The 12,404-nt window shown below is 34.7% G+C and overlaps 1 protein-coding gene across 2 annotated transcripts in view; it reads left to right on the top strand.

Moving 5' to 3' along the window:
• Nucleotides 1-12,404, top strand: part of PTPRK (protein tyrosine phosphatase receptor type K) — a 569,144-nt gene that overhangs the window by 122,088 nt on the left and 434,652 nt on the right. For both annotated transcript variants that reach the window (XM_082669093.1, XM_082669092.1), the window contains exon 2: nt 7,911-8,033. In XM_082669093.1, coding sequence (XP_082525219.1) covers nt 7,911-8,033 — 123 coding nt within the window. The remainder of the gene's footprint in view (nt 1-7,910; nt 8,034-12,404) is intronic.

Here is a 12,404-nt window from a genome sequence, read left to right as displayed (position 1 = left end):
TTCCTTTGCCAATCTGCTATAAGATTTTGAATAAAAAACCTCAAGGCAGATCTTTGCCCTTCCTCTAGGAGGTTGGGTTATGGAATTCTGTTTTACATGGCTTCAGCATTCTGCAGAACTCCCTTCGTAAATGAAAAATGATCCATCACCCATCATGCTTGAGCTGAGTCAGGAGAACTGCTGAAATAAGCCAGAATGTGTCTGATATGGGTGAAGTGGAGCCCACCAGGAATCCCTCCATGAGAAAGAAAACAAAACAAAGAAATGTTTAAATGTGAGCTTGGATGGTTTCCAGTTTTACCAAAATGTAAATAATGGCTTCAGTTGTGAATTTTATTTTTCAGTACATTTACTCTCTATTACTTTGGTCAATGGGTTTCTCTAGATTGTGTATCTAACGCTAGACAAAAAAGATGAGATTTTACTGGAATAGAAAAAAATGATGAAAAATAGGAAAAGAAACTTGGGTAAATACATTAATGATCTTTGCAAAAGCACCTGGTTTCTTATCCTAGGATTCATGTCAGGGCTATGCAAAAATTGCCAGAACAAAATTGCTTTTGATTTATTTTAATGTTTTTAAAGGTAGAAAAGCCACTTGTTTATATGTGTTTTAGGGGAGATGAGGTGAAAGTGAAGGTTTCCAAGCACGAGTGATAGGACAGTGCTATGATCATATACATTCTTAGCCTTAAGTCACTGTATTGAAATAAAATTCTTTGCTGAAGTTACTAGTTAATCAGCCTGGCTTTTATAGCTCTGTCCAAAAAAGAACCTTTCCTATTGCTGGCATCAAGTCTAGGAGACTTTGACATGTAATATGGTTGGAAGTTTACTACATTTTGTCCACAAAGGATGCAGCACCCCGTACTATCACCTGGGTGAGATGGGTAATGAATGCTGTCTTTGTTGAGCAGTAGCTTGAGGTTATGCTGATCGAAGGGAGCTGTACTGTATGATTCTGAAGATGTCTAATCACACTTCATTTGAGGAGCCATTTAATGTCATGGTCAAGAGTAAAGAACCTATATAGTACCTGGGTTCACATCCTGACTCTGACACTTTCTTGCTCTGTAACTCTGGGAAATTTTAATTTTTTCTAGTATGAGGCACTTTTTATTAATATGTTCCTTCTACATTTTAATAAACCTCTTTTCATCTGTGAAATCATTTCTATGGCTGTTCGGCATGTAATCATCCATTAGCTCCATAATGAGGTTGGATGAAGTCACATATGTACTGTCAGGGCTGCCCAGGTCTCAAAGGCTTATTTTTGGACCTCAGCTTGTACCTGAGACCTGAAAATTAGGCATAGAGACTTGGATTGCTTACGTCTGTCTTCTGGGTACCCTCCCACAATGGACATATGCTTGTGTGTATTGGAAACAGAGGATTGCCATCCTGTTCTTTTTCTCATATCTATTGGGTTGGCCAAAAAGTTAGTTATGGAAAAACCTGAACGAACTTTTTGGCCAACCTAATACTTCCCTGATTCACGCAATTACTCTTAATTTTATTTCACTTATAGAAAGAGCACCCGACTAGTGACCCATAGTTGGAGATAATAAATGATTGAGTGAATAAGTGTATTTGTGTTCACACATACTGTATATTTGACTATTTGCATGCATGTATCAATATATGCTGGGTCACAGTGTAAAATATATTTCCCTTTGTTGTCTGAAAAGCTTGAAGCCCAGACTACAGGACCTTGAAAGCTCTCTCATATTCTCACTTTCTGATTTAGACCTCTGTCCAGCTAGACAATCTGATGTGGTTTTAGATGTAGAACTGTCATTCAGACCCCATTTCCAGTTTCAGTTTCCTGGCTGTGGCCTATTGCCACTCGTCTTGATATATGAGAAAGAAAATCAAGTCATATGGAGGTGAGGCAGAAATCAAAGACCCTTGTTTGTAAGCTTTTAACCAGACTGTGTACTACCTATAATTTTCAAGGATACTTAAGATCAGAGTGATCTAACCCAGGGGTTGGTGAACTATGGCCTGATGGCTAAATCCAGCTTGCCACCTGTTTTTGTAATAAAAGTTTTTTTTTTAAATTTAATTTTATTATTATTTGGCTGCATCGGGTCTTAGTTGTGGCACATAGGATTTTCATTGCAACATGCAGGATCTTTCGTTGCGGCACCTGGGCTTCTCTAGTTGCATCACGCAGGCTTCTCTCTCCTTGTGGTGCACAGGCTCTAGAGCGTGCAGGCTTAGTTGCCCTGCAGTATGTGGATCTTAGTTCCCCGACCAGGGATTGAACCCAGGTCGCTTGCATTGGAAGGCGGATTCTTAACCACTGCACCACCAGTGAAGTCCCATAAAAGTTTTATTTGAACACAGCCATACCCATTTGTTAGGTATTCCCTGTGGCTGCTTTGTTGCTACAATGACAACAGTTATGTAGTTGTGATAGAAATGATATGGTCTGCAAAACCTAAAATATTTATTAATTGGCTTTTTACAGTTGAAGTTTGCTGACACCTTGATCTAAAGTAAGGTGTTTCCTTATTGAAAGCGTATCTGATGAGTGTTCAGGGAAAACTGGTAATGGTAATATGATAATATTGTCTTTATGGGAACTCTCTTTAGTCTTTCTGGATAAACTATATGGAAACCATAAGTTTCTTTCTTCGACTTTTGCTGTTTAATATGTGCATAGGTTTGCATTTGTATAGCATATATACAGAGTACACTGTTAAGAAAGGAACATGAAAAAATAAGGTGCTGTTAAAAAAACTTGTTGAGTGTTAGGGGCTTTACATGCATTATCACTAATCCTCATACAACTGTACTGTAGCTATTATTATCTTGATTTTATTGGGAAGGAAATTGAAGCTCAAAGAAATAAAATAGGAAAGCTGTATATGTGCTTAGCCATCTCTCCAGGCTTCATCTAGAAATGCTGTCTCTTTCTTGTACCATCTGAGTGGTGGTATGTACCAGTTCCTTAAAATTCCTTAAGTCTTCTTAATTGACGTTGAGGAGATGTTAATATTGCTTCTCTGCAAAGATGGAGGGGAGTAAACCTGGACTTATTTTTCTATTCTGGTTAATTTAGTCTTTCTTATTAAAAGAAGATTATTCAGTCAATTGGAGTATAGCATTTGCTTCAAATCATAGACAATTTGAATAGAAGTCTTACTAGCTAAATAATCTTGGATTGTATGTATTAAACATATATTCTTGGCTAGAAATGGAATTCTAGAGATGAACAATTAGATAATTTATGGGTGTGTTTGAAATGAGCTCTTCTCTCATCATTAAGAGTCATTTGTATCTATCAATAAATGTTGGGTTTGGATTTCCAGGAGCTAGGCTCAAATAATATTTTCTTCTACTACTTAACTACTAGCAGGGCAAAAGAGTTTTTTTCTGGATCTGAAGTTGGATCTGGATCTTAAAAGTTATCTTTTAAGGAACTCTTATTCATAAATTTTCTTATTTTTCTTCATTAGATCTTCTTTGTTATTGAACCAGAGTGACGCATTAAGACCAGTGACTCATACTTATGACCTCAAAGGCATTCGTCCTTTGCATCTACTTGGATTTGTTTTCCTATTTGAATTTCAGTACTTAAATTGAGAACAAGCATTGTTTATCCTTAGACTGGAGGTAAACTTCTAAGCATTGACTATGATAAGTCAATTCTTATTTTGTATCTTCAATATTCCCAAAAGTTGAAAGGAAAAAAAATATTTTAAGATATCCCAGTAGATTTCAGAGGAAATATGAACTTTATTTAAAAGCATCAATTTTTACACTTTGTAAAACTGCTTTTCTGGGAGAAGACAATATTGACTCAGATTATGAATGGAATTACATTTAAGAGATTCAGTAATAAGTTACTTGTCTGTTCTTTTAAATTTTTTTGTGTGAAATGTATTGGCTTCTTTGTAATGAGTTTTGGGGCTTATACCAGTAAAATTATATTATGGTTCTGATTAACATAGACAAAGATGATCTATTCAAAGTTAGTTTAATTCAGTATTGCATGTGTCCTAATGTGATATATATTAATCTTTCATTGTGTTCTTAATGGAAGAAAGATTATTTCAAAGTTGATGATCACTTACATGAGCAAATTTGTGTATCACAGCTTAATTCACAATTGGAAAATATTAATTTGCCCATTTTTGAGGGTCATAAAACAACAGTGTTAAGGACATTGCATTTGCCAACATATTTTGTCTAGGACTTTACTCTTACTTTTCAAAACCCTGTATATTCCAATCATTTTAAGAAAATAATAACAAAAATGATCTGTATTTTGAGCTAAATGAAGATTGTTCTTTACAAATAGTAAAGAACCATGAAAGATAATTCTGTGTGTTTCTTGCTATTAGATTCAATCAGAAAATTAAGACTGCATAGATGCCTTGGAGGGGAGAATGTGGAAGGTCCTAGTACAATAGCTTTCAAAAGAATGTCCTCCATAACATGTTCACAGTTGTCCAGGGCCTTACTGACCTTTTATTTTTCTCCAATTCAACTTTGTTCTAAATTAACCTGACCCTGGGTTTTATTGAAAAGTTTGATATCAGAAGGGATTTGAGTTTAGTATTCATTCTTTTATGATTCCACAGAAAGAATCTCTATTTCCATACTCTCTCATAGAGCTGTCTGTTTAAATAAACACTCAAGAATCTCTCTAAATGCTAGATGTTTAGGCAATATAATTTTGGGGATAGGAATACTTCTATTTTTTGTACCTAATGTTTCTTAGTACCTGTCTTTTCTTTGAGTTGCTTAGGAATGTAAAGAAATTCAGGCAAGTCCAAATTAGCTTGACTTTTATTTTCAGGTGAACAGCTTGCAAAGGCTCACAAATGGGTTGTCATAGTGGAAGCAGACCGTTGCAGTGAAAGATCTGTCCTTTAGCTGACTGACTGGCATAGAGGAATTAGCAATCTGTGAAATGGCTCTTCAGAAGTAATTTTCCTCCAAGGGTCAAGGAACTTGCAGTTGCCCGTTTTGCTGAAATCATTTTGCTGTACTCCCTGTAGTCCTGTCACCAGTAGCAAATACAAAAACTGAAAATGTAAGGTGTTTCCTTGTTCATTTTCATCCCCTCTGCCTCAGGACATTTCTTGAGCACCATTTCAGTATTGCCTCCTTTTGTCTAGCTCAGTGAAACTTTAAATTCATAAATTATGTTTTTATTTATGAATTAGAACCTTGCTGTTTCTCTTTTAAATAGATCATAATACTATATATAAAAATGTCTGAACAGAGAAGCATGTGTATAGAAGACTATGTATTAAAGAAGACTTTGTTTTTAGGGCTTTCTAGTGAGCCTTAAATGGTAAACTGGGATTATGCAAAATGGAATTAGCTCAAATTATATTATGTGCTATCTGTTGTAAGGTTGAACCAAATTATCTACCTCCGTTTTCCCCCATTACTCTTTAAACTCTACATAACTGTTGTTATTATTGTTGTTATTATTATTATCAATATGGCTTGAATTGTGTCATACTCCTGGATAAAATCCTTTAATGGCTTCATACAATTATAGAATAAAATCTAAATGTTTTATAGTATCTAAAAATCTTTCATATTAAGTTTTGTTTCTGTTTTGTCCCCTACATACTTTTCATGCTCATTACACAGAATTATTTGAGATTACTTGAGACTCTCCAACATCTCATGTTTCTTTAGATTTGTTATGCCCTTGCTTTTGCTTTTTTTCTAATTTCAATCCAATTTCCTTTCTGGCCTGGCACATCCTTACTCATCTTTAGGCCTAACTCCGTGAAGCCTTCCAAAACCAACTCAGGTATAGGTAGCCAATTCATTTGTCATTTGTGTTCTTTGTGACTTTGGTCATACTGTTATGATCCCTTGTAACATACTGTATTATATATATATATATATATATATATATATATATATATATATATATATATATATATATACTCTCCCATGCATGTCTGTCTATCCCATTCATCAGGCCAATAATAGTATTTTTTTGTATTTTTTATACCCAGTCTGATACACTGTATTAGTCCTTAACTTTGAAATACAAAATTCTTTACAAAAAGATTCATAAACATCTTTTACCAAAGATTTATTCCTATGTTACACATGTGGTGGATAGATATATTGTACCTCTTAGATTAGAATTTATTGTAAATTATAAAATAAAAAGTCATCTTTAAAAAATTCTTCTATCACTCAACTCAGATCGACCAGGAACTTTCCCCAAGACTTTTGACTGATACGGGAGTGAAGTGCAGCAAATAACAGGGTTGACCCACTTACTTTGTATAGCTCTTCCTAGTTGTTATTGCTAATAAGAATCCTGGAGGCTAAAATTAACAATGGCTATGAAGGACAGCAATTAAGCCCATTTGTCTTCCAAATGAACCAATGTAGGTTCCATTGGTAGTTTAAATTGATACACAGAGGTCACTCACAAAGGGCAGTGGAAGCCCTGAAGGTATGGGTTGCACAGCAGTAAGTTATTTTAAGATTGTGAGAGCAAATTATATATTGAGAAAAACTTTCCCCTTGCTATGTGAAGATTCATTTCCTAGCAACCTCTTTTCATTGATTAATTTTAAATTAAAAAATAAATCATTTTTCATGAGAGCATTTATATAAAGGCTGTTTTAGGCATATTTAAAAGACAACATTAAGCTTTCAAGCTGCTGAAGTTTGGTTATTTTAAAGGATTGATGTGGTCATAAGAGTGATTCAAGGAATACCCATGTATATATATTCCACTTTTGAAAAAGGTTCTTTGGGCCATAGTGTCATCTGGACATTTCTGATTTTGCCTTCTTTGCATGTAATGCTGGCTTGTCTCTGTCATTGGTGAGGAATATAACTTTTTCATATTCAGATTGATAAATTTTTGATGAGGAAAGTGAATTCTCTGTTTACAGAGAAGAATTTACAGGCCTGAAGTTTACCACCCCCAGCCTGCTGTTTGGTCAGAGAAATCACTGAGTTTCTTCACAAAGATCCCCATGGAAACTAAACAAATAAGCTACTTGAAGGGAGACAGGTTATTGGTTTTTCTCATTAAACCTACTGCTGAATTTTCATTAGTTCTAATCCATTTTCTTTCAAGATTAGACATATAGGCCAGTTCTGATTTTCATGAATTGAATAAACTAAATATGTTGAGTTGTGTGTGCCTATATATGTAGGCTGAGAAGCAAAAGTAATTATTCTACTTCTGCCATAAAATTACCCCAGAAAATAAAGCCAGGAAAAATGACTGATGTAAAGGGGAAAGGCTACCTCCATTTTTAAAAAAGAGGTTATTAAATAAAGTGGAAGTAGTGAGAGTGATTGTAGGCTAATCTGATCGGTTTTATGCTTCGTTCAGTTTTTCCCACTTTTAAGTCGTAATTGTGTGTGAAAGCAATCTAAATGAAGTATGGAAGCATGTTTCACTGACCTCAAACACTTTAGACCTCATAAAGCTGTAAGTATTTCATTTGCTATTATGAGTAGATTTCAAAGTGTTCTTCTAAAGCAAGAAATTTGGTAAATTTAATTATTAACTTCACCTTTTTGAACTTGCTGTATAAAGAAAGACAAGTTTCACTTTTTTCTTTCCTCCCCTTCTCCCTGCTAAAGTTGTTAAAAACTATTTAGATTGAAGGTGGTTTGTATATTTCCGGAAAGCCTCACTATTACATATATCTTCTAATATTATTCATATCTAAAAATCTCAGCCTTACTTCTGAGGCTCAAACCACTATCTTATTCACACAAGATACGGATAGAAATTTCATTTTATGTGAACATTTAGTGAAAATAGTGATAAATAGGAGTACATTTATTATTAAATTTATGAGTACCACATTGTACATTTCAGTATAATGTTTTCTTCTCCAGCACATTCTACTGTTTAGAATGTAACAGTAGTTCTTCTTTTCCCCTTTCAGGTGGCTGTACTTTTGATGATGGTCCGGGAGTTTGTGATTACCACCAGGATCTATATGATGACTTTGAATGGGTTCATGTTAGTGCTCAAGAACCTCATTATCTGCCACCCGAGATGCCACAAGGTGAGAATCCTTCTGTTTATCCAGTGTTGGAAAAATCCCTCTGGAATGAATAGCATTTTCTTATGTTAGGTATAGTACAATAATTTAATTATTATAATAAACTATTGTGGTCAAACTGATTGACCCCATCAAAGACCCTCGATGGATTCTTTGCCTTTCCCTCAATAATTTTATATAATCCTATTTTCCTCAAGAATGTTCACTGTATCTTCATTGTCTCTAACTCTGGAAAAATAGAAACATTAGTTTTTTTCCCCCCTGTTCAATAAAAAAGCAAAATGGAAATGAAACCAAGAAATTAAAAAAAAATAAAATGAAGAACAAACCATATAGTCTAAAAATGAGTTCAGCTTACTTACTACCTATTCTATTAAATCACAAGATTTGATCTAATCAGACTGAAGGGAAACATCTTTATTTCATGGTAGGGAGAGAGCTTATCTCATTCCACTGGCCCTGAGCATGCCAGTGGCTCTGAGGAGAGGCAGCCTGGAGACCAAACTGTCAAATGGAGAGATCTTTTTTGAGTGGATTGTAGAAAAATAGGGCTGAGCCCTACTTTCTTTACCTTGACCTTGTTATATCCTTTGAATTTTGGTTTTGTGAAATAGTACATCTTCTTATTGTTTAAGCCAGTTTGAACTGTGTTTTCTCTTAACTGACATAGGATATTAACATATACATACCATTTTATACACTAGCAGACTAATGTTTGTGCCTTCAATTCTGCATATTAATTTTGAATTAATTCCAAGCTCTGTGCATATATGTTTACCAATAACTTATTAAATTGAGAAATTGAAAATGCAGACAGGAATTTTAAAATACTAAAGAGAATGAATTATTTTTCTAGAATTTAGAAATAAACCAGCCTGGAATATAATTATGTATGATCACATATATAATATACAATATAATTATATTTAATAATGTAATACATTAGTTAGTATTTAATAATATGTAATCACTTTATTATAGTATATTATCATACATAATTGATGGGATGATTGCCTATTATTAGTAACTTAAGTTTTAAAATACATTTTCAGTATTTTAATCATGATTATAAACACTTTATAACTAATTTTTCCTATTGGTCCACACTGTGATGTACCGTTTGAGAATAGGGTGAATTAAATCTACTTTTTATTCTAAATTGTCACTTATCCCACCCCCCACCCCCCTACCCCCCAAGACTTTCCATTTTGGTATCCATAAGTTTGTTTTCTAAGTCTGTGAATCTGTTTCTGTTTTATAAATAAGTTTATTTGTATCATTTTTTTTTTAGATTCCACATATAAGTATGTCATATGATATTTGTCTTCTTCTGTCTGACTTACTTCACTTGGTATGACAATCTCTAGGTCCATCCATGTTGCTGCAAATGGCATTATTTCATTATTTTTTATGGCCGAGTAGTATTCCATTGTGTGTGTGTATGTGTATATATATACACATATATACCACATCTTCTTTATCCATTCATCTGTCAATGGACAATTAGGTTGCTTCCATGTCTTGGCTATTGTAGATAGTGCTGCTATGAACATTGGGATGCATTATCTTTTTGAAGTATGGTTTTCTCCAGATATATGCCCAGGAGCGGGATTGCTGGATCATATGGTAATTCTGTTTTTAGTTTTATAAGGACCCTCCATGCTGTTCTCCATAGTGGCTGTACCAACTTACATTCACACCAACAGTGTAGGAGGGTTCCCTTTTCTTCACATCCACTCCAGCGTTTATTGTTTGTGGACTTTTTAATGATGGCCATTCTGACTGATGTGACGTGATACCTCATTGCAGTTTTGATTTACATTTCTCTGATAATTAGTTGTGTTGAGCATCTTTTCATGTGCCTACTGGCCATCTGAATGTCTTCTTTGGAGAAATGTTTATTTAGGTCTTCTGCCCATTTTTTGATTGGGTTGTTTATTTTAGACTCATTTAGTTGTGTAAGTAGGTTTGTATTTTTCTGTCAGAGGTACATAACCTTATTTCTCTGGTACATTTTAATTAAAGAAACTCCTGTAATATTTCACCTGAGTTTTCTCTGTGGTACATTTAGACTGAATTTTTTATATAAAAGTAAAAAGGGTAGGCTGGGATGCACATATTTTGACTGTTTATCATCAGAGTACAATCAGAAAGATGTTGATTTATGGAAATGTTACCATTTTTAATTACTATTGAAGATGGGTAATGAATAGCTGAAGAGATACTGCTCAGGTGACCTTGCTGGTTCACCTTTGATGAACAGCTTAATCGGTGGTTACAGTACGGGATGATGTGCACAGAAAATGAAAGTGTTAGAAATTCAGCCACATCTTCCAATTAATAGGACATTAATTAATTAATCATGCAGAGGAGGGAAAAAGGTCACAGCCACTTTATTTTTACCAAATATAATTTGTGCTTGGTTTTCAGAGAAGGTGAAAGAAAGCATCCATGTATATATTCTTCTTTTACTGTTCTCTTTTTACAATCTATACTGTTTTTTTTCATTTTCCTTCTGATATTCCTTTAAAATGCTCACTGAACATTATTCATAAATTGGGAAAAAGGAGACATTTAGATTTATCTTATTAAAATTTTATGAATGATAAATTTATTTTAAAGTAAATAGTCAGTAAATGTTAATGCTTACTTTTTTCAGTTATTAAAAAAAGAGAACTCAAACATTTACCAACTCGAAAGTAAGAAGGCTGGGCCTGTGATGCACACTTGTTATTGAACTCTCTTTACAATACTTGGACATTGTTAATTGACTTCTGTTTATTGATCTTTTTGGAATGAAAAGGTAGACGGGAAGATGAAAGAGAGGGTGAATAAATAGATTAAAATAAGAAAAGAATTGGGCTTCCCTGGTGGCGCAGTGGTTAAGAATCTGCCTGCCAATGCAGGGGACATGGGTTTGAGCCCTGGTCTGGGAAGGTCCCACATGCCGTGGAGCAACTAAGCCTACGTGCCACAACTACTGAGCCTGTGCTCTAGAGCCCACAAGTCACAACTACTGAAGCCTGCGTGTCTAGAGCCTATGTTCCACAACAAGAGAAGCCACCGCAATGAGAAGCCTGCACACCGCAATGAAGAGTAGCCCCCGCTCTCTGCAACTAGAGAAAGCCCAACAATGAAGACCCAACGCAGCCAAAAATAAATAACTTAATTAATTAAAAAAAAAAGAGAGAGAAAATAAGAAAAGAATGAAGATGGGTAGAAAAGAAGAAAATTATTTCTTCTCATTTGAAGACGTAATGCTGTCAATAATTGCTTAAAGTGTTCTTTAGCAAAACTGCCTTTGTCAGGTGACAATGATGGTGGCTGAAAGGCCAGCTAAGTACGTTTAAAATAGCATGCAAAAGAATGAGTATATCCTAATGGCCAAAAATTATATGAAGGTGTGAGCACCTGCTCAACTCAGTCATCAAAGGAATGCAAATTAAAACCACATTGAGAAACTTCTACACACTGAGCAGAAAGATGAAAATCAAAATTTAAGTGTTGGTGAGAGTATGGAGAAAGTAAAACTCTTCATATACTGTACTATAGTCAGGTATAAATCTGTACAACCACTTTGTACAGCCTAATGACCCAACAGATCCATTTTGGGGTATATGCCCAGCAGAACTGAGTACACATGTTTTCCAAATGACATGTACAAGGGTATTTACAGCATCAGTATCCAAAATAGTCCCAAACTGAAAACAATCCAAATGTCTGTCAACAGTGCAATGAATAAATAAATGGTGATTAGTCACATAATGGAATATTACACTGCAGTGTAAATGAACAAACTGTTGCCATATATGATATGGATGAATCTCACACACATAATCTTGAGGGAAAGAAACACAAAAGGATAATGTACTGTATTTCATTTATGTAAATTTCAAAACCAGGCAAAACAAATTGATGATGTTAGAAGTCAGGGTATTATTTACCTCCAGGAAGGCCTGGCAGGGGTTGGGGATGGTTAGTGCTTGGAAGGTGGCATGAAGGGGGCTTCTGGATGCTGGTAATACAGTCTTTCTTGATCTGGATGGTGTTTTCACAGGTGTACTCAAACTGAAAATCATTGAGCTGTACAATTATGAGCTGTGTACTTTCCTCTAGGTATCTTATATGTTAATAGAAAATGGCAAAAAACAGAGTAAATAAAACCAATGCTCACAAGGATACTTTGGGGAAACTAGGCTAAGAATTAAAAAATGTTATAGTTTAGAATGAAAGATATATAATAGGATACCTCAGATGGGCTCAAACTCCTTTTTTCTCACCAACCTGGACCCCCCACATTCAAAGATAATATGATCTTTGACATCTCTGAGCCTTTGTATGTTCTCTTCCCTCTGTTGAGACAATTCTCTGTTC

Source organism: Grampus griseus (genome assembly GCF_964374135.1).
Source record: "Grampus griseus genome assembly, chromosome: 13".
In the NCBI taxonomy this organism is placed as follows: Eukaryota; Metazoa; Chordata; class Mammalia; order Artiodactyla; family Delphinidae; genus Grampus; species Grampus griseus.
The sequence above is the reverse complement of the archived record's forward strand: the minus strand, read 5'-3'. Positions and strand labels throughout refer to the sequence as shown.